Source organism: Artemia franciscana, unplaced genomic scaffold, assembly GCF_032884065.1.
Source record: "Artemia franciscana unplaced genomic scaffold, ASM3288406v1 Scaffold_1128, whole genome shotgun sequence".
NCBI classification, from domain to species: domain Eukaryota; kingdom Metazoa; phylum Arthropoda; class Branchiopoda; order Anostraca; family Artemiidae; genus Artemia; species Artemia franciscana.
In genome coordinates, this window is record NW_027062747.1 from 125038 (window position 1) to 152834 (window position 27797).

The 27797-nt window shown below is 35.5% G+C and overlaps 1 protein-coding gene across 3 annotated transcripts in view; it reads right to left on the reverse strand.

Annotated features, from left to right (window-relative positions):
- LOC136042342 (integrator complex subunit 11-like) overlaps positions 1-27108 on the reverse strand; it is a 58851-nt gene extending 31743 nt beyond the window's left edge. For all 3 annotated transcript variants that reach the window (XM_065727310.1, XM_065727309.1, XM_065727308.1), the window contains exons 1-5: positions 26997-27108; positions 11832-11948; positions 7537-7635; positions 6047-6168; positions 2715-2886 (exon numbers count right to left, since the gene is read on the reverse strand). In XM_065727310.1, the coding sequence (XP_065583382.1) occupies positions 2715-2886; positions 6047-6168; positions 7537-7635; positions 11832-11942 (504 nt within the window). In that variant the 5' untranslated portion in view covers positions 11943-11948; positions 26997-27108. The remainder of the gene's footprint in view (positions 1-2714; positions 2887-6046; positions 6169-7536; positions 7636-11831; positions 11949-26996) is intronic.
- Positions 27109-27797: the final 689 nt, after the last annotated feature.

A 27797-nucleotide genomic window follows, 5' to 3' on the forward strand; every position in this document is an offset into this window, starting at 1 on the left:
AAATGATCGAAAGTACATTTCAGCCAATTCTGGTGCTTTCATCAAACATGGAAGTTTCTGGTGTTTTTTTTAATGCTTTTTGCCCGCGCTATTTTAGAAATCAGAGAAATACAAGAAGGTTTAAAAATACGCGGAACTTAGTAAATATGGGACTTCTTTGGTCAATTTCACTGGGATCACAAGGATATAGCTAGATTTCCCATATCCAAGGCTTGGAAGGATAAGAATATAATTCTGTGAGCTAAAATTAAAATATTAGAAGCCATATTGTCAGGGGCGTAGCTACAGTATTTTATTGGGGGGGGGGGGGGGGGGCAAAAGGCAATGCTACCGAAGTAGGTGCTATTCAAGCGGATAGTGAAGAAAAGTAACTAATTAACAAACACGCTACTTGGTTAACTTAAAAACATTATGCAATACATTATATAACAGTAAACTCACACATTAAACAATCATAAAAATAAGTACTGCTGCTCGGCTTTTACTTAAATTGTCAACAATGAGCTACTGCAGATGACAGTATTAAAACATAAACAGGGTTTCGGGTGGGCGAAGGTGAATGTCGTATAAACTCAGTTTTTTCAGCCAGATTCACCACTAATGCTGCAGTACATATCCCCCCCCCCTTCTCCCAACCCCCACACCTAGCACAGGATGCTCAATCTCATAGTTGAACCAAGCTCTGATCTAACAGGTTCGTGTATCCCGAAAACCAAGTTGTCTCTGAATTGGCTGTCATAAGCAAAAATTTGAACGAAATTGGAACTTCCTGGGAGGGAATAAAGAGTGAAACTTTGAATTGTTTTTAGTGGAGAAGGAGCGTCCGTGGCTGTGTTGGCTTCAGACAGCTTAGCGCTGCAGTGAATTGTTGGTAGTTGCAGTATCACTAAGATTTACAAGTTTCTCCTGAACGTGGTCAATGTCTACTACTGAAATATTGTCCACTGTGTCGTTATGAGGAAGCCTGGAACGTGGAAGATTGCTTCGACATATGAATGACCATTTTTGCAGAGCTAGAGTAAATAGAGAAAAGTTTTGCAGAGCAGGTAGAATGAATAAATTCAGGAGCCGAGTAAGCATTTAGAAGCATAGATTTACCAACTTCTTCACCCAAAAATGTTTAAAATATACTTTGGAATTTAGGCTCCAAGTCAATACGTCTGCCGATTTCTGGTCGTCATTTTTAAAGGCTTTAAGTTTGTTGTGGAGCGCGTGAACTAGGATAAAGGACTAAGCAATTATTATTACTTATAGCCAAAGGGGGAGGGCTTTCGAGAATACATAAGGTTGCTGCAATCCATGAGCATAAACTACTACTACTACAAACAACTCACCGTATGACTAAGCCAGCTGCGGCCAACACAGCTACACGTGCTACTTCCTCTACCATTTCATTTTGCTTAATTGAAAGCAGGTTTGCTAGTTTTGCCTTTAAACTCTGTGGTCTGGTTCTCAGCCAGTATCAGTACGTTAAAAGCATCAAAATTGGGTCAAGATTAGTTGCAATGATACTTGAAACCCTTGGATATTATTTATGGGTCAACACTACAGAAATTACGTCCAACCTCTTGCAAAATTTCTACGTCTTACAAATTTTTACTTAGAAGCTTCAGTTGAGATTAAATGAAAAACGAGTTTTTCCGACTTAAACTAAGGAGGAACATTAAAACTCAAGACGAAAAGAAATTATCCCGTATATGAGTGGTGCTGCTCCTTTCTCAACCTCGCCCTATACGTATAGTCTTGAATTTCTTCAAAAATACCTCCTTCCTTCCTTCTTTAAAAGTTCTTCCTAGTAATTGTGAAAAAAACTCAAACTTTACCGTAAAAAGCGAGGGTTAAGGAAGGCGCAGCCACCCCATCATGTACGAAATTATTTTGTATTTTTTAGTTTTAATGTGGCTCCTTATTTTCAGATGAAGCATTTTTTTTTTAATTTCATTTGACCCTTTTTCAAATCAAGCCAGGATATCCCCTTTATCTCCCCGTAAAAGTTTCCCCTTTAAAATTTCATCAGAAAATTCCCCCCGTAAATTCCCCCGTGGAGGGATCCCTACCATAAAATTGCCCCCCATAAAATGTTCGTATATTTCCCAATAATAAATACTGCAGGTTTAAGAAAAAGAATTAATTACGCGTTAAAAGGTTTCTTGTCTATAATTAAGATTTAGTAAAAAATAAAAAAAGAAGTTTAGTTAAGAATTAATTTTGCGAAAAATGCCCATATTGGCTTACGGGTCACCATTCCTCAACCACGTTGCAACACTACTATAGCGGTAACAAATGAATTTTTATTGGGTATTGTGTCTTTTGCTTCTTTTTTGGCAAATTCGGCTAAAACTTATTTCTGAGCAAAACTGATGTAAAAGGCACTTCTTAATGTTCTTAATGTTGAAATAGCTTCTTCATTTACAGTTACCTATAGCTTGCATATATCATGAATGTTGTTGCAGGCTATAGAAATCCACGAAATTATTCCAAAAAATCCAGGAAGCTCAGCGTAAAACTATGTCATGTATCGGTCGCAGCCCCTATTGAAAGCAAGAACAAAAGACCAGGAGCACCGGGTATAATTTTGATGAGCGAAAAACGGATTTTTTTTTTTAACATTTACAATATTCTAAAAGGTAATAATACTAAAAGCTAATTCTTTTTTAGATATATAAAAGGTAAACATAAAAACAATAAAAGCACAAATTAAACTAAAAATCTACCTTTTCTGTTAGTCCTGCAGCAAAATAAATTGGTACTTTGAGATCCATCCTTTCCCAGTAAGTCTCTAGTAAAATGCACAATTCCTGAGCTCTGCCAAGGGCAAAAACAGGGATTAGAACCTTTCCACCATTATTGACACACTCGTGAACTTTCTTCAAAAAATCTCGCTCCCTGAAAGCAATTAGTTTTTTTTTAAAGCAAAAAAGTTACAATCCTAATATCAGCTTCAAATGACGATTCTTCCTCACTTGAATTTTTTTTTATATAACTTTTTTTTGGTTAGTGTAGGCTAGAGTTGTTTTTTTACTAGGTCAGGGTGGATGCCACAACCATGATAAAAGTGACCTTCAATAATTAAGTATTTTTTAACAGCAAAAGATTTATCTTATTCTCATGAACTGCAGGTGTGTTCATGTCTGTTTGGTAGCGAGAACACGGCACTAAACCGGAAGGTAAAACTTTCCCAGGCTTAAATTTGCTTAAATTATATATATGATTCCCTGGGAAACAGAGCTAGCGAAAAGAAGAAAAATTCTGAAAGCTCTGTGATTTCAGGGTAGTACAGAAGGTATATATATATATATATATATATATATATATATATATATATATATATATATATATATATACTTTTTTGTATTAACACTTTGGATGAAAAGACATTAAATTGCATAAAAAACAAAACTGTTAAATACTAAAATATGTGTTTATATTTTGGCAAGTGATTACAACAATTCAAAAACCTTAAAAGAGAAAAAACAAAAAGTTTGAAGCTTAGTAGAAAAACATCATTACCAAATTTGTTTTTTATACGTAAGCAACGTCTTTTCGAAATGAAAAAAAGTTAGTTTTTTTTTAGTTCAGTTTAGAATCGCTGAAGTTATTATATAAACTGTAAAAATATTTACGGTGCCTGAAAAATATAAAATCAAGTCGCTAAGTGATTAAGCTTACTGGTTTGAACACAACCAGTTATATCATATCAGTGGAGGCCCAATAAACGAAAATTTGCAATTATTACAAATGATTATTCTCTATTTTGACAAGGGATTACAACATTATGAAAAGACAGCAAATTGTCTGCGGATTTGTTTTAATTATCAAATATTTTTGCTAAGACAGCAAACTGTCTTCGGTTAGAAGACAAGCAGCAATGAGAATCCAGATAAAGAGGCCTGCCACATGCCGAGTACCGGGGCCCGGTGGCAAAGCTGCTGGGGTCCCGGTACTACATAAATATGTAAATAACCTTGAATTAAGTTTAATTTACTAGATCCAGATTTTAATGAAAATCCGAAAATGGGAACAAAGAAAGTAACCAAAACTGAAAAGCAAAACTGAATCTACAAGAAAAAAGAAATAAAAGTATGAAATATCCCTTGCTTTCTGTCGAAAAAAGTAAGTATTTTACCCTTAACCTGAAAAAATAGAACTTCAATAGAACTGGTCACTTTTTCCCAAATTGAATTTTTAATACGAATGAAAGGTTTTGAAATAGCAAAAATTAGCTGCTACTTTAGCCCTGAATATTTTCTGTAAGTAATTTAAAAAAAAATTGTAGCTACAGGTAACCTTACCCCTTTTCAGGAGTCTTTGGCAAAGATTAGAACAAATCGGCGCAGGAAAAGAAGCACTTGCATTCGCAAGACGCTCGACCGATAACACTTTTTAGAGAAAAATCTCCATGATTATTCTATATAAAGACTAGGTGGAAAGCTAATGAATAATATTTTTTAGAATTATTAAAAAGCAAGACACCTCCGGTGTCTTACAGAATAACGATAAGACCATCAATAAGTTTTCCTTTACTTTTTTAACACGATTTATTTTGAGGTACATGTTTTGTGAAAAGGGCTAAAATTTATTTATAAAAAAAAATAAAATCAAAAATATCTGTAAAAAAAAATTATTTCTTTAGATACCCGAAGCATCTGTGTTTTGCAATGGCAAATTTAAGGTTTTTGTTCGGAGGCTTTTTTTTTGGGGGGGGGAGGTTTACAAAAAAACCTTACAAAACATATCATAAATTGGTTAATGTGAAATTTGTTTACTGTTTTACAGGCTTGAAAAAAATGAGGGGGAGGGGTGTTCAAACCCGATAACTAATCCCTGGATATGGCCTAGGTGTGTTGCTAGACAAATGACCAATGAAGTTGACCGTGGAAAATCCTTAGCTATTGTGCTATTTACATAGAGGGAAGGTGAGAAACTATTAAACCACATTTTTTAGATGTTCTGAAAAGTAAGACATAGGCCCGCAAGTCATTTCAACGGACAATTGAAAGTGCCAAGGACATCAAGACGAAAACATTTTGCCCCTTGAGCCCATCTTCGGTCTATTCGTACCTGGAATTGCAATTTTTTTAGCTTTTTCTTTTAGTTGCTTCAAAATTACGAAGTTTTTGTCCAGTTCTCCATTTTTGTCAGTGTTGCCGCCCTGGATTGTGTACATAAATTAGCAAACCAACTAAGTTATATTTGACAACATTTTTCATCCATAAAAATCCAAACATTAGCCAATTTTGTTTCCCAAAGATTAATATAAATTGAATAGAAAGCTATATCTTCTTAGTCTGTTTGGTCAATGTTTTCTTAGCTTATTTTTTTGCGAATTTTTCACCCACGTTCCTTTTTTTAAATTTGGCACCCACAACTAATTAAATGCTTACATAAATTGGTTTCTCTGATCAAAAAATAATTCCCGATTGCTCCTAATTGTTAAGATACATGTCATTGTTTAACTTGTCCACTTCAACCCTTTTCAACGGTCAGATTTCACTTCACTGTCGTTGGTGATCGAAGGACAGAAAAAAGCTTATATATCCTATTTTTTAACATTACTTAGTAATGGGAGAAAAGGGTTTTTTTCAGAGAACCACAGGAAACTCAGTTTGACATGAGCACTGACGATTAAGCAATTTTCAAAAGTTTGAGAAATTTGTGAGTAGGTACTTCTTCTGTTTCCGCCTTTTAGAATGTAGTATTTGTTCAGCAGAGCTTCTGTATAAACGAACTTCTTTGCTGGCTGGTAGCTACTGTTGATTTGAATCCATCTATGTAAATAGGCAATCGCTAGAGACCTGCACTAAATCTTGACGTTGACGTTTATATGGAAAGTATTTTTTTTTTATGATTAATAAAATTTAGACCCTTTTTTAGTTTGGTATTAATGAGAAATGCATTTCAAATGCTCATTTCCGAAAAAATTTCGAAGATCCTACAACTACCAATTGGAGATATTCCCCATCTTTTTTTATGTACTTAAGAACTGAGTTTGCAACCACGAAGCTCTACCAATAAAAAATAACCAAACAATTATAGGACCTCCTACCTGCACCTCTTGGAGTCCCTAATAGTGGTTGCATATGTGGATTCAGATATTAAAAGATCTGGACGGCAACGGTCAATCCACGCAGCTCCAAGGTGTCTATCCGGTGTCATATTATAGTCTCCCTAAAACATATAAAGAATTAAGAGCTAGATCAGAAGATGATACCATACCCCCCCCCCCCCCTACAAAAAGCAAATGGCGATTTTCGAATATTTCAAGGGAATTCTAAGGAAAAGAAAGGCTTACTAGGCGTTATATAAATGGCTTAGCAGCAAAATTCATAGATGCAAAGCTAGCTCAGTAAAGGAATAACTGTTCCTATATATAGTCCAATACAAAACAGAGATAAGTCCTAAATTTTGGTCTACACCTCCTGCTGATTTAACAATAAGGGACAAAAAAAGTCTAATATTATTGAATCTAAAAAGAGAGGTCTAATTTTTCTGTTCTCGAAAGATGTATTGCTGCTGAATGTCATTGGTATTTTTTGTGCCTTCTCAGAGCATTAGTATATCTTGCTTTTATTAAGTAGACAATATGAAAGTGACCGAACGTAAAATTGCTTTTTTAACACTGACATCCCATAAAACTTGTCTGACAAATACTCGAAGGTACCAAAGGTACCAAAATTCTCACCTTAGGTAAACAAAGTCAAAACGTTTTAATATTATCCAAAACGAGAATTATTCAAAACGCTCTAACGCACTTAGTACAAGATTTTTTTTTAAAGATAGTCTTTCTTCAATCTGATCTTTGGAAAAAATATTAATTCATATTTGGATTTAAGTCATCAAGAACAATCGAAGGCGTAAACTCTAATTACGTTTATCCTTGGAGGTAAAAAAAAGTTTCAGTTACACTCTTAATTTGAAACATAGGACTAAAGACGTTATACTGATCAGCTCTTAGATTTCTAATTTATTTACAGATATGAGTTATTTATTTTTATTTATTATTAATTATAATTATTTATTAAAGAAACAAGTGCATTAAAGTATTTTCTCAGAAATTCATCTGAGATAATCATTATGTTCACGCATATGACGGTTCTTACATAAACAAGATACCTCAAATTGCCGAAAGGTGATAGCGTAAATCTTCTCTTTTACCAACAATTTTACCGGAAAACTAAAGATGATTTAGATTTACAGTGTATAGAATGTAAATACTGGATATTGAATCATAGCCAAACAGACACATTTTTTTAGGACCTTTAGCTACTGCGCTCAGTTGAGGTACACTTTCAATTTTTTTTTTTCTTTGACGGGGTTGGGCCTATATTTACGAGGGATGGATACGAAGTCACCAAAAAAAAGCAAAAAAAGCGGATAAGTATCAGCAAAACGAAGAGGTAGGAATTCCCCCTTACACAAAGATTGATCCGTCGGACACCGCCCCAAAATCCAGGAACAATTGACAAAATATGATCAATGTTTTCTTTTTCTAAACTTTGTTATCCCCTTGATGTCTTGGGTACAACAATATCTTACCGTATAGACAAGTGACTGAGTTCCAACTTTTATATGAAACATTGCAGCTCCAAGGACATGTCCAGCGTAATAGGCCTTGATTTCAATCTCGTTATCGACCTAAAAATGAAAGTTGAAATATAGTTAAGTTTGAACATAATATATAGCTGCACATCAGCATATTTTCGGCATGTAAAAAGGATCTTTAGGGCAAGTTTCCTTCAGAAACACTCACAGATATTACCTTTCACTCCTGAGGTATTAGCTTTCACGACTTTTGCATTTTGTCACGTTCAACTCCCACAGTTAGAATCTTCAAACAACCCCGATTACTGCACGTTTTAGAGATATGATGCTGACTCCCACTCCAAATTAGAGAGAAGTGGAGAAGAGGAGCTTTTTCCTAATTCAGAAATTGCAACTGCTCAGATAATAGAGCCTTCACAAATTGATCTACGCACAAACAAAAGCACTAAAAAAACTCACAAATCGCACTTACTCAGAAAAAGAGCCTTCAGAAATGGATCAACACATTAATAAAAGCACTAATAAACTCAGGAATCGCACGCACTTACTCATAAAAAAGAGCCTTCAGAAATGGATCTACACATTAATAAAAGCACTAATAAACTCAGAAATCGCACTTACTCAGAAAAAAGAGCCTTCAGAAATGGATCTACACATTAATAAAAGCACTAATAAACTCAGAAATCGCACTTACTCAGAAAAAAGAGCCTTCAGAAATGGATCTACACATTAATAAAAGCACTAATAAACTCAGAAATCGCGATTACTCAGAAAAAAGAGCCTTCAGAAATGGATCTACACACTAATAAAAGTACTAATGAACTCAGAAAATAGAGCCGTCAGAAATGGATCTATACACTAATAAAAGCACTAATGGACTCAGAAAACAGAGTCTTCAGAAATGGATCTACGCACTAATTATAGCACTAATGAACTGAGAAATCAAACTTACTTAGAAAATGGAGCCTTCAGAAATGGATCTACACAGCAATGAAAACACTAATGAACTCAGAAAATCGCCCTTACTCAGAAAATAGAGCCTCAAGAAATGGATCATTCAATAACAAAAGCACTAATAAACTCAGAAACTGCATTTGCTCAGAAAATAGAGCTTTCAGACTCTCCACTAAATAAAGCACAGGATATTGTACTGCAACCAAACATCTAATCTGTCTTGACTTGGAAAACAAATTTGTTCAAATCAATCTGACTTGACTCAAAAGGATAGCTTAAAAAAAAAATTTGTTATATTTATAAGAATCAGTATCATTTTATTCATACAAGGGGTTATAGTCAGAATAAACTACACCTGTATAATGCTCATACTTACAAATAAACAATCACTAAGTCAACACATGTTGAACAATGAAGTATAACAAGACAAAAGTAAATTTGACAAGTATTTTATGCCTAGGGTACCGTAAGCAATTTTACATTTGTCTTTCGTTTTAGATTTTTTCATCAAAAACAGTGATGATACATTTCGATAGTTATTACTGTTGAGAAGAAATTGACCAAGTTCGCAGATCTCAACGCCCATGAAGAAATGATAATTGCAAGGTAGACATTACCGATTTCTAACCTGTATAATCGTCACACAAAATCGCTCTGACAGCTATTTTCTACATTGATTCAAGTAAATTAATTAAGTGACATATATGCAAAACATGACCTTAATATGTAAGAGACGGTTTTTGAATGATATACCCCTACCTAATATTCTTCAAATATGCTTCTCTGATGCCCAATGCTAATGAAATATACCAAATTAAGATAAAAGTATAATACTCTAGAAACAAATTTGGACTCTATATTTGCACATTAGGGGGGAGGAATTAAAGTATAGCGGGTCTACATGCCCAATGTGTTAGGTACAATTATTCTGCATATAATGTAGCAAGAATTGTTTTCTAACTTCACACTGTCCAAACACTTTACCCCCCCCCCCCCCAATGTGAAAATATATAGCCCAAATTATACATTTTCCATATATTCTGTCATTTCACTATGTCTTGTCTCATAATAAGCTGAAATAAACTAACTAAAAAAAAAAACGGTTCTATAATGCGTCAATGAATGAACAACTTGAGCGGTTGGGGGTTTATCGTACAAGTACTTAAGAGATATTCCTGGTGAGCCAAATGATCAACGAGTAAATTCTTCGGCTATTTCACCGTTGCAGTAAACCCAAAAGCAATTTCTTCTAGAGTTTTACTTCAGTTAGTTTAGCATAGAGCCTGCTTCTCTTCATCTGCTATCTTAGATCAGCGGTTCCAAAGATTAAAACAAACCTCTCATGCCTCAGTTTTTTAGTGGGCTACCTACCTAATTGGTACTCCTATAAAAGAGGCTAATGAAACAGTAACTTCTTTAAAGATCGAAACTTTTTTGAAATCAACGCTTTCTGTTGATAACGTGTTTTTGACAATTTCTCCTTGCTAGCCCCAAGCGCTGATATGTTCTATCCATGCTTTCAGCCTAGTAGTTAGCCCCACAAAGAAGAAAAAAATTGATGCCAATGGAAACTGGTGACCTTTGAAAAGTAAGCGATTTGAAAATTCATTCGTGCCAAGTTTTACCAGAGTCTTAAATAAGACGTTTTAGGATTGCACCATTTATTTTATTTTTTTTTGTTATCAAAGACTACATAAGCCGTTTTGAATTAACGATTCCTTTTAATTGAGTAGACTTTGTCCCCCTCTCCTGTACCATTTTTGACCAAATATATTACAGTTAAAGCTTGTTTTGTCACCCCCAGGCGTGTCACCCGGAGCGTTTACCCCTCTAGCCCTCCTCCTAAATTCGGCCCTATCCTATAGCAAAGGCGGCCTCTTGGAACTTGTTTTTTAAATAGCTACTGGTACAATTTTGCACCAATACAAACAATACAAATTTAGCAGTCCCTTACCAACTTAAAATAATAAAATTTTGGGTCATCCAACATTTTTTAAGCAAGCATAACACAAAAGATATTATCATTGATGACGATAGGTTTCTGAAAACTAGAAAGCCTCTCAGTCTTTAAATAAGCTATTTAAATAATTTAATGCCCTTGCAAAAGAGGTTAGTACAGCAGGCACTTCTCCACTCATTCTAGTAAGAGAAAATCCATATCTTGCACTATCGACACCTATAGGTAAAAAAAAACTAAATATCAGTATTGATGATAGGATCCTTAAGCCCAGGGAATCTCTCGGAACTTAATTTTAAATAGCTAATTACAGAATTTGGCATAAATTTAAACAAGGCAAAAGCATAAAAAACTAAATGTGCAATTCAGCATTTGTGAAACAAAAATTATACAAAAAGCTAATTATCATTTATGGTGATAGGTCTCTTGAGCCGAGGAAACATATCAAACCTCTTAGTAACTCTACTTGAGTAGATGGGCTACTTGAATTCTCCACTCATTATAATACGAAAAAATCAATATTTTGCACTATCGACGCCAATAGCAAAACATTAATTATCATTAATGATGATAGGTTACTGGAACCCAGAAAGCCTATTAAGCCCCTTCGTAGCTCTTTTTTAAATGGGCTACTTGCATAACTGAATTTTCTTACAAAAGAGGTTAATATAGCAGTATCTTCTCCCCTTCTTATAAAAAGTGGAGTTGCAGGGTCTTTTTTACAGGAATTTATTACATGTCTGTCGGCCAACCTTGCAGCAGAAGTTGATCTACGGGCCTTGTATTACTAAGCAGAGCATGAATTCCCTGTGGTTTTAAAGGATTTTAAAGCCATAAGTTATAAATCCTCATTGATTCTAAGGGAAAACTCTAGATAACAAGTTTTTCGCTATTCTGTATTGTAGTTGAGTTAAGTGAATGAAACTTTCAGGACAGAATCCAGAGCCTAAATTATGCTCAGGGAGGGCGTTTCGCAGCATCAGGAGATCACAAGAAACACTGGAGAAAAACAAGGGAAAGAATAAAGAGCAAAGCTCTGAGTAGGGCAGAGGGGAGGAGGGACTTGCATAGTCTTGTTGGCTGGCGTTGTGCTACAGCGAGTTGCTAATAGTATTAGAAAGAGGTATTATACGCGTTTAAATCATTTTAAAAGAAATACGGTAACCTAACCCACTGCGATGCTGAGATGTTTGATTTTTAAACTGTTTTTATCTAAAAAAAAATCAACATTGTGTACTACGCACAACAATATCAAAAACGATTATCATTAATGTTCACAGGCCTCCAGGACATACCTGGAATATTTGAAGTAACCACTTTGTAGTCTACCATTATCTATAGGAAGTATTGCATTATCTAGTCAGAAAAATGAACTAACCTGGACAACCTGATGTAAATTCACAGCTATTACTTTTTTCATACAGTCTTTTATCATTGCAGAAGTGAAGAAGTTAGTTTCGCCTTTTCGTTCGACAGCCACTTTCCGCATGTCTTCCTGTAAAAACAAGATTAATTTCCATAGCGTAGATATGATTAGATGGCATACATAGCATAGGTGACGTAGATAGCGTAGACATAACTAGATGTGACCCAACCAAATGACGAAAATGATAACTACTACCTCTACTACTAAAAATTCCGGGTCGGGAGGTCAATACAGCTTCACAAATTCCTTCTTCACTCTAATCTGTTTAAAGATCCACAAAATTTCAATTTTCTTCAAAATTATTCCAACCTATATTTTGTTTTACCTCCGATGGATGGTCAAAAAACCTGTTTTTCTGCACCTTGCTATCACTTATCAGTAAAAACAGACCTAACCCTTGAGTTATTGAAAGTTGTTGTTCACGAGTTATTGAAAGATGTTCATCCTAATCAAAGCCCTTGAATAAAGTGCGTATCATTATCTTACTGTTCAACATTTATCTACTGTTCAATGTCTTAGCTTGTACAAAATACAAAATTTCGTAGACAGAAAAAGAGAGAGAGCTTCATTTACAAATTTGTATTTTTGACAAAAGGCAATTTGATGGAAAAAAGGAAACAGGGACTTCTTTTAAGGCGGTTTCTTCGCCGGGCTCCGGCACTCGGCGCGCGGCAGGCTTCTATTTATAGTTTTCATTGTCGCTTGCCTTCTAACCTTATTGACCAAAATATAAGCTGTAATGCACAAAAAACTGCGTTATATAGAGGAGGGGGAAGGGGTATAGTTAGGGATCTCAAAATAACTTCCCGGGATATACTTTAGCCTGTAGACACATCCCTGAAAGTTTCAATTCTCTAGCCCAACAACTTTCCAAGATAGCAAAAAGTCAATGGATTAGAATTTAACTCATACTTTAATTGACAATTTGTCATTTTTAAGAGCTCAAAAGTACTTAAAAGTGATTGTTAAACTTGTAAAGAGCATAAAAAAAGACATCAAGTGGTATGTTCACTTAATTGGTAAGCCAATAATATGAACTATGATGTATTTACTAATGTTTCTGATGTATGTTAGGAAAACAGTTGGGCCTAGTAGAGTTCCCTCTGGTACCCTACTCATTAGGCCTACTATGGCCTCAGCAAAGTATATTGGCTGGCCACCCATTTTGAATAATCTGACTTGCTGCTTGAGGTTGGTGAGGAAATATATTGGCTAATCTATCATGGCTAAATTGATGCCAGCAACATATATTTTAGAGTGTATTTGACTATGGGGGGTAAGACGACCGGTACTCGGTCACTTTGTTCACTCTTCACACTTTTTGACATTCAATCTACTATAACTACTTTATTATACCACCTAGAAATTTGATTTTTCTACTGTTAGAATTGTCTCTGTTTTTTGAACAAGTAGGTCATTAATTTGAATAGTTTTGCTTATACAGCGCTACATATTTTTGAATTTAGCAAAAGCTATCAGTTCAGCTAATACTCGTCATATAGTTTCTCCTATTGACAAAGATATTACGCAATAATACAGTATCTAAGTCAGAGCCTTGCTATTTCTCGGTCACTTCCAAAAAACCCGTTTAGACATTCTTTGCTGAGATCTATGACTCAGGCCCTTTGTCTCGTTATTAGACATTTTAATGTTTTGAAATTTGTTATTTCAAATTGGATTTTCAGAGCGAAAATAGTGGATCCAGGATTTTCTTTGGGGGGATGGGGCACATAATAGGTGCTTTGATAAACTTGCGAACAAAGAAATACCTGCAATTAAAAGGGAATCTTGACAATTATGCGTCATACATAGGCCTAGGTAGTGGAAATGGTCTAAAGTGGTAAGGAGTTTGGCCTTTATTTTAATACAACCGGTTATATTTAATACATTATTTAATACAAACCGTTCAAACTGCTCAATGCATCAGCTCTTTGTCTCAATACATATTAATTTTTAAAAGGTTAATTATTTTTGGATAAATTTGAGAAATATGTTATTTTAAATTGGATTTTTAGAGAAAAAATAGTGGATTCAGGAAATTTTTTTGGGGGCGGGGGGGCGCATAATAGGCTGCTTGGATAAACAAAATTTTTATAAATTTTCTCAAACTCGTAACTTTTGATGGGTAAGTCTAAACTTGATAAAACTTATGTATTTAAAATCAGCATTAAAATGCAATTCTTTTGATGTAACTATTGTTATAAAAATTCAGTTTTTTAGTTTCGGCTACTATTGACCCGGGTCACTCCTTACTACAGTTCGTTACCACGAACTGTTTGATTAGCCATGGTTTGACGTCAGCAACTATTCGATTTTAATTCATTGGATCTCTTGAATTCTCTTGAAATTTTTTCTTGAATTTACTGGTCATTTTGGGATACACATGAAAACAAGAGCTAAGAGCTCATATGGCACTTGTGACAAGGACGGAAGAGCCAAGAGCTCATATGGCATGAGCTCTAGCAAAAGTCTAAGAATCAATAGATTGTTTTAAAAGGAAAATCAGAGGCTTAATGCCGGTTGGGATTTAAAATAAGAGCTCTGAGTCACGAGGTCCTAAATATCAAAATTCATTAAGATCCTATCACCTACTCGTACGTTAAAAATACCTCAATTTTTCTAATTTTTCCCCTCCCCTTCAGCCTCCATATGGCCGAATCGGGGAATCAAGGAAATCAAATCAATTTGTACTGTTCCCTGACGCGCCTACCAATTTTCATCGTCCTAGCATGTCCAGAAGCACCAAACTCGCCAAAGCACTGAACCCCACCACCTAACTCCCCCAAAGAGAGTGGATCCAGTCCGGTCACGTCAGTCACGTATCTACGACATTTATAAGCGTTTTCCAAGAATTCCGGTCTCCCCCTAATATCAACAGATTTGGTCAGGATTTGAAATAAGAGCTCTAGGACATGAGTTCCTTCTAAATATCAAATTTCACTAAGATCCAGTTAAAAATACCTCAATTTTTCTAATTTTTCCAAATTAATAATCCCCAGCTCCCCCAAAGAGAACGTATCCGTACCAATTATGTCAATCTCGTATCTATAACTTGTGCATATTCTTTCCACCAAGTTTTATCCTGATCTCTCCGCTTTAACCGTTTTCCAAGATTTCCGCCCCCCCCCCAATGACACTGGATCCGGTCGGGATATAAAATAAGAGAATTTGAGTTTCAAGGTCCTTCTAAATATGAAATTTCATTAAGATACGATCACTCTTTCGTAAGTTAAAAATACCTCATTTTTTCTAATATTATAGAATTAAATCTCCCCCCCCCCAACTCCCTCAAAAAGAGCAGATCCGTCCCAGTTATATCAATCCCGTATTTAATACTTGTGCTTATTTTTCCACCAAGTTTCATCCTGATCCCTCCACTCTAAGCATTTTCAAAGATTTTAGGTTCCGCCCCCCAACTTCCCCTTCCCCGGATCCGGTCAGAATGTGAAATAAGATCTCTGAGACATGATATCCTTCCAAATATAAAATTTCATTAAGATCCGATGACTCCTTCGTAAGTTAAAAATAAATCATTTTTCTAATTTTTCAGAATTAACCCTCCCCCCCCCGCAGCTCCCCGAAAGAGAGTGGGCCCATTTAGGTTATGTCAATCATGTTTCTAGGACTTGTGCTTATTTTTCCCACCAAGTTTCACCCCAATCCCTCCACACTAAGCGTTTTGCAAGATTTTCCCCCCAATGTCACCGGATCCAGTCGGGATTTAAAATAAGAGCTCTGAGACACGATATCCTTCTAAACTTCAAATTTCATTAAGATCCGATCACTCCTTCGTAAGTAAAAAATACCTCATTTTTTCTATTTTTTTTAGAATTAACCCTCCCTCCCAACTCACCCAAACAGAGCAGATCTGTGCCGGTTATGTCAATAACGTATCTTGGAGTTCTGCTTATTTTTCCCACCAAGTTTCATCCCGAACCCTCCACACTAAGCGTGTTCCCAGATTTTAGGTTCCCCCCTCCAACTCCTCCCAACTTCACCGGATCTGGTCAGGATTTAAAATAAGAGCTCTGAGACACAATATCCTTCCAAACATCAAATTTCATTAAGATCCCATCACACGTTCGTAAGTTAAAAATACTTCATTTTTTCTATTTTTTACGAATTAACCGGCTCCCACTCCCCCCCCCCCAGATGGTCAAATTGGGAAAACGACTATTTCTAATTTAATCTGGTCTGGTCTCTGATACGTCTGCCAAATTTCATCGTCCTAACTTACCTGGAAGTGCCTAAAGTAGCAAAACCGCGACAGACCGACAGAATTTGCTATTGCTATATGTCACTTGGTTAATACAAAGTGCCATAAAAATATAGGCTATCAATGATAGCAAGACCGAACCCAGGAACCAGGACTAGGTCCCCTCCCTCTCCCTCCAAAAAATGTTTATCCAACACAAAAAGATGTTTAAAGCATAAAACGTGTGAAATCCAACATTTTATGTATAAAACATTTTATGGTCGGGTGGAGGGGGATACGTGGGAGGATCCTTCCAAGGGGTGGATTTATCACGGGGAAGCGCATTTCCAAAAAGGGGATGCTGGATTTTCCAGCTTTATTTGAAAAAAAAAAACATTTTTGGTTACTTTTTAAGTAACCAAAAAATTCGAGGGAAATTAGGCCACCTCCCCCGCCCCTTATTGATCAAAATTGTCCGATCAAAAGTTTGAAAACACAATTTAGCCATACAAAAATAATATGCAAATTTCGTTTTAATTATTCAGTTACGATGAGCCAAAATCAAAATCTACATTAATTCAAATGCGTTCAGAAATTAAATAAAAAAAGTTTGTTTCCGTGAAAGTAAGGAGCGGCATTAAAACTTAAAACGGATAGAAATGACTCCGTATATAAAAGGGGCTGTCCCCTCCTCAACGCCCCGCTCTTTATGCTAAAGTTTTCTATTGTTTTAAAAAGTACCACTGTGACAAAGAGATAAATTTTAGCGTAAGGAGTGGGGGCGTTGATGAGGAGACAGCCCCTTTCATATACTGAACCCATAAAGGAGGATGAAGGGATTAGACCTTCCTGCTCCCCCAAAAAAATTTCTCCAACACAAGAGACGTATTAAAAATACATTTGTTTTTTAAGGTTTCTTTTTGCAACCCCTCCCCCCAGCAAGCCTTAAATGGTATTAAAGTTAAAATAAACCAACCCAAGTTTTTTTTTTAACTTTTAATAGACTTCTAAATTGCATTTTGAGATCCGATGACAGGTTATGGTTTTAAACCGACAAGACCGGAAAGATAACGAATAAAGTTTGTGCGTAATGTATCAAGAAATAATAAATATTAGGGTGGCATTTCGGGTTTGGTCAAAGCACCTGCTATTGAAAGTTGTAAGAGAATTAATAGTAGATCTGAAAACGCTTTGACTGCGTAATTGTTTTGAATATGGGAAGCAATTAATTTTGGGTTTACTCCCAAAGCAATTAATTTACGTGCACGGAATAGTTCGTACAGTCGAGAAAATACTAGGGAAATTATTGAAGAAAAATTATCGTTAATACAAGAAAGTTAGAGAGATCTGGAGTGCGTGTTGATGGGGGATTTTAATGCGAATACCGGTATGGAGGCTGAGATCTTAGATGTGTTGATCCCAGATTTAGGTGATTTTGTCCCAATTTGTTGTAGAATACCACGAAGTAACAAGGATGAAAAAACAAAAATAAATATATGGCGAAGAAAGCTCCTGGCGCTTTGTGGGGAACATGATCTGATGATTACTTGCCTTTCGGGACCAACTCCTAGTGTTGTAGATTATGCGCTAATTAAAACGCAATTTGTACCTGAATCAATTAATATGGGAACATTAGCTTTAGTTAGATCTGATCGTAGAGCTATTAAGCTTCAGCTGAAGGTTGGGCGGTTTCAGGACCGCGTCCCACGAGTAAGAAATTTCTACAATGTGGGGTTTAGAAAAGTAGGTTTAGAAAAACGAATTAGAAATTATTTAACAGATAAGATATTGAGGCATTTAAAAGAGAGCTCTTGGAATCGCATGTAAAAAATAAGTTGAAAGCGTTAGAGGACAATGAAAAAGATGCACATGGTGTAATTATGCAGTTAAATGAAATAAATGAGCAGTTGTGTAGAGTCGTGTGGCCTGCCAAAAAAATATAAAAAAGAATGAGCCATATTTTGATTTGAATTGCAAGTTAATTAAATTAAAAAAAAACTATTTTTAGTAACTGAAAGTAAGGAGCCACATTAAAAGTTAAAACGAGCAGAAATTAGTCCGTGAATAACAGGGGCTGTTCCCTTCTCAACGCCCCGCTCTTTACGCTAAAGTTTGACTCTTTCTCTCAATTATGCTTTATTAAACAGTAAAAAACTTTAGCGTAAAGAGCGGGGCGTTGAGAAGGGAACAAACTAGTTTTTTATATTTAATTTCTGAACATTTTTGAATTAATGCATGTTTGATTTTGGCTCTCCGCACATAAATTATGAAAATGAAATTTGTATATTAATTCTTTTTTTGGCTAAATGGCTTTCTCTTAGTTTTGATCAGACAATTTTGAGAAATAAGGGGTGGGGGAGGAGGCCTAATTACCCTCCAATTTTTTGGCAACTAGAACTTTTAATTTTTATCGAACATTTTTATTAGTAAAAAATATACGTAACTTAAGAATTAACTTGCATAATGAACTTTTATATTCTTATATTTTTATTCCGTATATGAGGGGGTTTATCCCTTCGTTAATACCTCACTCTTTACACTAAGGCTTAAATTTTGTCCCAACTCTTTAAGAATGACCCCTGAATCAGAAAGGCCGCAAAATAAATAGTTGAAATTACTAAAAATACTTTAGCGTAAAGAGCGAGGTATCTAGGAGGAGATGAACCCCTCATATATGTAATAATCTCTGTTCGTTTTAAGTTTTAATGCTATCCCTTACTTTCAGTTGAAAAAACTTCTTCATATTTATTTTTTCATTGATTTTTTATAATAATACTAGAAAATCCTGCGCCCCCTTCATTGAATTTCTCTTCCCCTGTGACATATTCCTCCAAAGAAAGATCCTCTCGCATATCCCCCTCCCCTCGACCTCCCCCCAACCCAAAATAGTCCCCCTGAAAAACTGTACACTTCCCAATAACCATTACTGTGTATAAACACTGGTCAAAGTTTGTAACTTGCAGCCCCTCTCCTGGGGACTGAGGGGGAGTAAGTCATCCCAAAGACATATTTATTAAGGTTTTCGACTATGCTGATCGAATTGGCTATCTCAAAATTTTGATCCGTTGACTTTGGGGAAAAAATGAGCGTTGGAGGGGGCCTAGGTGCCATCCAATTTTTTGAACAGTTTCCTTGTTTGGCCTGTGCTAGCATTGATTTGCAAGATGAAGATCTGCATTATATTGTGAATATTTGGAAAATATACATGAGGATATGCAAACTCGGTTTAGTGACCTACTCGGGATGGATATACCGATTTAGGTTTCAATTCCTTTCGAAGTTAATGTTGCCGAAATAGACATATCTTTGCATGAGCCCCTCAACGAAATACAAAGTGATGAAATAATGCATGCAAAATTCAAAGATGAAAAGTACAATATATGGAAAACAACCGACATTACTACAAAGCACCCTTTGCTTTTCCTATGTCTTATCTTGTTGAAGCGGCATTTAGTCGTGTTTCTCAAATGTTATCGAAAGATCGCAATAGACTTGACATTGTGAAAAGGGGTGATCTTCGACTATCATTAACATCAATAGAACCAAATATAAATAAACTCGCCGAGAAGAATCGACCACTGGGATCTCATTGAATATTAAATTAAAAAAAAAGTTGATTGTAACGGTAAGTAAGGAGCGACATTAAAACTTAAAACGAACCGAAATTACTCCGCATATGAAAGGGCTTTTTCTCCTCAATGCCTCGCTCTTTACGCTGAAGTTTGACCCTTTCTCTTAACTCTACTTTTTAAAACAGTAAGAAACCTTAGCGTAAAGAGCGGGGCGTTGAGGAGGAAAAGTCCCTTTCATATACGGAGTAATTTCTGTTCGTTTTAAGTTTTAATGTCGCTCCTTACTTTCATTTCAAAAAACTTATTTTTTTTTTATTTAATTTCTGAAAGTTTTGAATTGATGCATGTCTGAATTTGGCTCTCCATACATAAATTATTAAAATATAATTTGCATTTTAATTTTTTTTTTTTTGCTAAATGGCTTTCTCTTAGTTTTGATCAGACGATTTTGAGAAATGAGGGGTGGGGAAGGAGGCCTAGTTGCCCTCCAATTTTTCGGTTACTTAAAAAGGCAACTAGAACTTTTAATTTTTAACGAACGTTTTTATTTGTAAAACATATACGTAACTTAAAAATTAACTTACGTAACAAACTTTTATATTCTTATATTTTTGATTATATATATGAGGGGATTTGTCCCCTCGTTAATACCTCGCTCTTCACACTAAATCTTAAGTTTTGTCCCAATTCTTTAAGAATAACTCCTGAATCAGAAAGGCCGTAGAATAAATAGTTGAAATTACTAAAAATAATTTAGCATAAAGAGCGAAGTATTTATCTCCTCCTAAATACCTCGCTCTTTGTGGTAAAGTATTTTTAGAACCCCTAATATGCGTAATAATCTCTGTTCGTTTTAAGTTTTAATGCTTCTCCTTACTTTCAATTGAAAAAAAATTTTCATGTTTATATTTTCATTGCTGTTTTTTTTTAATAGTAATGCTAGAAAACAATGCGCCATTTTCATTGAATTTCTCTTCCCCAATGAAATATTCCTCCAAGGAAAGATCCTCCTATATAGCCCCCTCCCCTGAACCCCACACCCAAACCAAAAAAATTCCCCTGAAAATGTCGGTACACTTCCCAATAACCATTACTGTATGTAAACATTGGTCAAAGTTTGTAACTTGCAGCCCCTCCCCAAAGACGTAGATATGGTAAGTCATCCCCAAAGACATAGTTATTATGGTTTTCGACTATGCGGAACAAAATGGCTATCTCAAAATTTTTATCCGTTGACTTTGGGAGAAAAATGAGCGTGGAAGATTCCCTCCGATTTTTTTTGGTTACTTAAAAAGTAACCAAAAATGTTTTTTTTTTTTAAATAATGCTGTAAAATCCAGCAACTCTTCATGAAAATGCTCTTCCCTGTGGTAAATTCACCCATAGAAACATCCTCTCACGTATCCCACTTCCCCTGACCATAAAATTTTTTATACATTAAACGTTGGATCTCACACGTTTTATACTTTAAACGTCTTTGTGTTGGAGAAATTTTTGGAGGGAGGGGACTGTTTTTCTAACTTGTTTTTCTAAGAAAATTTTTTTTCTAGCTTGTAATTCGATTTCCCGAAAATATTTGTCGCACGTTGGGATCCCTCATGATCTTAAAAAGGATCACAACTTAAGTGAAAACAGATCTTTCTTCAAATATAAGTATGCTACAAGAGTAGCCTATGTTTGAGTTGGAATCGTAGCCTATGCAAAAAAAAAATATGGAAGGAATTAACAGCTAGAATTTTTTTTATCAGAATGTTTCAATCCAAAATTTGAGATAGCATCCTGCTTTCTATGGCTGTAATGAGAGAAAGGTTAAGATGGCTAGGGCACGCTTTGTGGAAAAAGGATGAATTATTACCAAATACAGTCCTTTTTGGCTGGCCGTCTAGGGCTAAACAGAAAGCTGGTCATCCGCGGTTGGTGTGGGAGGATTTCATGAAGAAATATGGGGATTCATGGGGAATATGGGGAGGATTTATATATATATATATATATATATATATATATATATATATATATATATATATATATATATATATATATATAGCAGGCACGTACGCAAGAAATTTTTTTTCGGGGGGGGGGGGGGGGGAACCTCGAAACAGCAGATATAAAGTAGCAATTTTTTATTTAGTAATGCAAAAAGCACGTATATCGGAAAATACAGATTAACTTTAATTTGTAGTATTGTAGCGGATGGGGGGAAGAAGACTGGAGCCTCAAAAGTACGTTTTAGGCTCAGGTTGTGTTCATAGCGATTTAGAATCAGTGATTAATCTATTATATCCCACTGAAAGGGAAATTTTAGGGTTAACAGTGCGATATGGGTGTTGCAGGGGGTAGTTCTCCTAATGCAAAAACGTAGATTTTAATGAAAAATAATAGTTTCCAAAATTGATCCATAAAAGCTGTACTTTATCCTGAAAAGGGGGGATAAACGCCCTAGTATCAAGGATAATTCTATTTTACCGTGGAAAGCAAACTCTCTTTACAAAAAAACAACAACAGTACAATTGCTAATTACTTCAAAGAGGGTAAAAAGTTGGACAGAAAACGTATTAATAATTGGGCAGTGACTTGACCGGATAATTGCATGCTGTAAAATCCCCAAAAAAGGCTTCACAAATGTATCTAATTCTTAATAAACGTCCTATTTTTGCCAGAAATCCCAAGAAACCATTGGGAAATTAAAAATTTCACAAAGTTTCAGGCTAAACAAATGAATTTCAATTAACCTAGGAAATGACAACAAGCTACTGTTGTCGTTTCTTGTGCAATTATTTGGTTCCTTGTTGGGTTTAAAATATTCAATAGCATATCACCCGCGAGGCGATTAGTTATCTGATTGTTTCGTACTTAGAGAGGGAGATGATTCACAACAGTGCATTTTAATGTCAAAACATCCCAGCTCTCATTGAACCGTCAGATAAATAAATAGGGTAATTAACTTGAGTGAAAACAGATCTTTCTTCAAATATAAGTAGGCTATTTTTGAGGTGGATTCGTAGCCTATGCAAAAAGAATTCTGGAAGGAATCCACAACTAGAATTTTTTTTATCTGAATAGTCCAATCAAAATTTTGAGATAGCATCCTGCTTTCTATGGCTCTAATGAGAGAAAGGTTAAGATGGCTAGGGCACGCTTTGCGGATGAAGGATGACAGATTACCGACGATTGTCCTTTTTGACCAGCGGTCTAGGGCTAAGCAGAAAGCTGGTCATCCACGGTTGGGGTGGGAGGATTTCATAAAGAAAGCTTTAAATGAAATGGGAATTTTCTGGGAGAGTGTAAAGAGGGAAGTTTTGAATATATTGGATTGGAAGAGGACTGAGCTTAGCCGTGTTGGCCTCAGAGGGCTTGGTGCTGCGGTAATTTGTTAGTAGTAGAAGTATTTTTTTGTTCAGAATAGTTGAAAGGCCGAACAATTATACCTTTCGAGATACCACGATCCTTCTGGGAATAGGTCTAAGTTATTAAATTTGCCCGTCGCTTACGTAGCCTATTACAGGGAAGTATACATACATTTTTTGAATGCGGGAGTATTTTCTGCAAGTGAAATTTTTTACGAGGAGAATTTCCCATGGCAGGTAAGTTACTAGGGGGTAAATTTCTCATGACAAATTTTACACCAGGGGAATTTGCTAGAATTCTTACACGAAGTTTTGCCGTAACACCACGATCCTCCTGGGAATATGTCTAAGTCATACCTTTTGTCTGTTGCTTACGTAGTCTTTTATAGGGAAGTATACATACATTTTATGAGTGGGGGAGATTTTCTGCTAGTAAAATTTTTCACGGGGAGAATTTCCAATGAGAGGGAAGTTTCTAGGGGGTGAAATTTTCAGGAGAAATTTAGCACCAAGGGAATTTGCTAGAATTCTTATACGAAGTTTTACCGTAAAAAGCAGGGCGATGAGGGAGGGACAATCCCTTTCATATACAGAATATTTTCTGTTCTTTTTAAGTTGGAAGATATACTATCAAACATAAGTTGTCGAGCCAGCTCTTACTAGGTTTTATTTCTCGTTTAAATCTCTTTAATTGCATCTTCAAGATAGATCATTGGCAGGTGGTGAGAACTCCTTGATGTGGCTGAATTAGCGCATTGGATGTTTCCTAAATTTGTGAAGATACATTTGTTATATGGTTTTAAGATATATTAAATAAAAAAACATTTTTTTTTACTGAAAGTAAGGAGCGACATTAAAACTTAAAACGAACAGAAATTACTCCATATATGAAAGGGGCTGTTCTCTCTTCAATATCCCGCTCTTTACGCTAAAGTTTGACGCTTTCTCTCCACTCCATTTTTAAAAACATTAAAAAACTTTAGCGTAAAGAGCGGGGTGTTGAAGAGAGAACAGCCCCTTTCATATACGGAGTAATTTCTGTCCGTTTTAAGTTTTAATGTCGCTCCTTACTTTTGGTTAAAAAAAACTTATTTTTTATTTATTTAATTTCTGAACGTTTTTGAATTACAGCATGTTTTGATTTTGGCTCTCCACACTGGAATAATTAAAACGAAATTTGCCTATATATTTTTTTTTTGGCTAAATGTTTTTCTCATAGTTTTGATCGGATAATTTTAGAGAAAAAGGAGCAGAGGAGGCCTAGTTACCCTCCAATTTACGGCTACTTAAAAAGGCAACTAGAACTTTTAATTATTTACGAACGTTTTTGTAACTTACGAATTAACTTACGTAACGAACTTCTATATTCGTATGTTTTTACTACTTATATGAGGGGGTTCGCCCCCTCGTGAATACCTCGCTCTTCATACTAAAGCTTATATTGTGTCCCAATTCCTTAAGAATGGCCCCTGAATCACAAAGACCGTAGAATAAATAGTTGAAAATACTAAAAATACTTTAGCGTAAAGAGCGAGGTATTAGAAGGAAGTGAACCCCTCATATGCGTAATAATTTCTGTTCGTTTTAAGTTTTAATGCTCCTCATTACTTTCAGTTGAAAAGTTTTTCATATTTTTTAAATGCTGGAAAATTCTGCGCCCCCTTCATGGAAATTCTCTTCCCCCATGGAAACTTCCCCACAATCGCTCAACCTCCCCCAACCAAAAAATTCACCTGAAAGCATCAATACACTTCCCAAAAACCATTACTACATGTAAACACTGGTCAAAGTTTGTAACTTACAGTCCCTCCCACGGGGACTATGGGGGAGTAAGTCGTCCTCAAAGACATAGTTATTAGGTTTTTCGACTAAGTTGGATAAAATGGCTATCTCAGAATTTTGATGCGGTGAATTTAGGAAAAAATGAGCGTGGGAGGAGGCCTAGGTGCTCTCCATTTTTTTGGTCACTTAAAAAAGGCCCTGGAACTTTTAATTTCCGTCAGAATGAGTCCTCTGGCGACATTCTTGGACCACTGGGTCGATACGATCACCCCTGGAAAAAATACGGCAAAAAAAAAAAACGAAATTCAACATTTTTGTAGATAGTAGCTTGAAACTTCTACTCTAGGGTTCTCTGATACGTTGAATCTGATGGTGTGATTTTCGTTAAGATTGTATCACTCTTAAGGGGTGTTTTTCCCTATTTTCTAAAATAAGGCAAATTTTCTCAGTCTCGTAACTTTTGATGGGTATAACTAAATTTGATGAAACTTATATATTTAAAATCAGCATTAAAATTCGATTATTTCGTTGTAACTACTGCTATATAAAATTCGGTTTTTAAGAGTTTCGGTTATTATTGAGCCGGGTCGCTCCTTACTACAATTTGTTACCATAAACTCTTTGATTAAATTTGTTTTAAGCATTTGAAATTCACTCATGTGAGCGTCTTCACCTCAAAGCAGCCCAGTCTTCAAATGACAGCTAAATCTTTCATTCAGAAAAGGGGCGGATCCAAGGAGGGCACGGGAGCACCCCCCCCATGACATGATGTTGTATTTTTGGTTGGGACAGCTTGCTCTGGTTTGGGCCTGGACGAAAGTGATTTTTCTTTGTAATTGATTTTTAATAGTTGAGTTTTTCATAAATTTTTCAATATTAAGACTGTTTTTTTTTGTAAACCAGTTTGAAAGAAGATTTTAGTCACTTTGTGCAGTCTTTGTTAAGTTTTACTAATGTCGCATACCGCCAAAAATTATTTAATTAAATTTAGGTTTATCAACGGAATCTGTCCGTATTACTGCAAAAGCCAACTGCAAGGCGAAGATCTTCATTTTGTAGTAACAAGGAGGAGAAATTAAAATCATAACTTCTTTTTACTGTCAAAAATTTGTTTTTGAGTCTGTCTTGCTATGGCACTAAGGCAAAGAAATTGATAGGCCTATCATTACTTTTTTGGTAGTCTGTTTTGGTTTTTTGGGTTTGCTTGTTTTGCAAAGAGGGATGGCTTTTACAACACAGCCTAGTAGTTTTTTAGCGAATTTGTATAATAGAAAATAAATGCACGAGAAGCGCAAAATTTATTAATTTAAGTTTTTGTGAGAAATGATGGCCACTTTACTGCCTATTTTCATCTAATCAAAGCTCCGCATTATACAACATATCACCTCCTCTGTTCATCTTAAAACATTAAAATAAAGGCCAAACTCTTTAATACTTTAGACTATTTCCTCTACCCTACAACGCATAATTGTTGAGGTTCCCTTTATTTTGCGGGCATTTTTTTGTTTGCAAGTTTATCTAAGCAACCTATTATGCCCTCCCCCAAAGAAAATCCTGGATCCAATATTTTCTCTCTGAAAATCGAATTTAAAATAACAAATTTCAAGACATTAAAATGTCTAATAACCAGACAAAGAGCCTGAGTCATAGATCTCAGCAAAGAATATCTAAACAGGTTTTTCGGAAGTGACTCAGAAATAGCAAGTCTCTGACTTGAGAGACCGAGTATTGGGTGCTCAGAGACCGAGTATTGGGCATGTTGCAATCCAATCAAAGATTCTGCCCGGGATTTAGTCTGTGACCGACAACAGGTGGGTTTACCCTACCTTCTGGAAGGCCTGATCAAAAGAAGGCTCACACAGTAACTTCAGAATACCTTCCCAGAGTAACTTTTTTGTCCAGAATTCATTGGTGGAACTTTCGTATTCCTAACCTATCTCTTTTTCAAGATAGCCAAAAATAGCTTGTCTAGAATTTAATCTAGTATAGGCTATAGCCTACCAAGGAAACACTACAATATAAGAGGCTAATTAAAATTTTAGCCTACTTTATTTGCACTTATCCTAAATGATACAACAGAAAAGTAGACAAATGAATTAGCCTACATTTTGGTTTTCTAAGTTATTCAATTGACCTTTTTTTAAGTTAATTGAGAAGGCAGGAAGACAAATCAATGATTTCAAGCCTAGACCACCCTTTAACCAAATTAGCTTAGTCCTACCTAGTGGAGTAACATGAATCTCAGCCATACTTCAAAATTAAACTTTATTTGTGAAATATGAGTTGATAAAAAAAGCACATTGGTCAAATTTTTGCTACAAAGATGCGTTTGATGATATGTTGTTGTTGTTGTAGAGAAAATACGCTCGGCTTTCGCCCTCTGCGTCACCAAACAATAATTAAACTTAAAATCATAGAAACGAAAAGAACATACAAATCAAATAAATCAAATCATCTTCTCTTCTCACCACACTCCTGTGACACTCTTGTGAAAGAAAAAAAAAATGAAATGAAATTACAACCAGTTGAAAATCTTTGTTGAAGACACAAAAACTCCCAATGCCTCCAATATTTTTAACTCCTTATCTTTACTAACACGAGTGAAACCTAAAACGAAAGGAGTGGACGTCTTCAGGCCCAATGATTCAATTTTTCTGATCAGAATATTTCTCTCAGTTGTGAAACGAGGGCATTCTGAGAGAATGTGATCTATTGTTTCATCAATATTTACACACCTATAAAAAGGGCATGACTTGCTATCTGTAAGATGATATAGTGCTTGACGAGATCTGGTCATTGCATGACCAGTTCTCAGACGGAAAATAGAGTTTGCAATTTTCCTATTTGGGTGGATAAGGTGATGTGTGATATAATGCCCCTCAAAAGACAAACATAAATATTTGTTGTTGCAATACATGTATTATTAATTCTGAGAGAACTTGCAGCAGAGGTTATTAACTTTGAAGTTTCATTTACAGTGAGAGCAACCTTCCAAGTAATTGGGTGGTGGATAGCCTGTTTT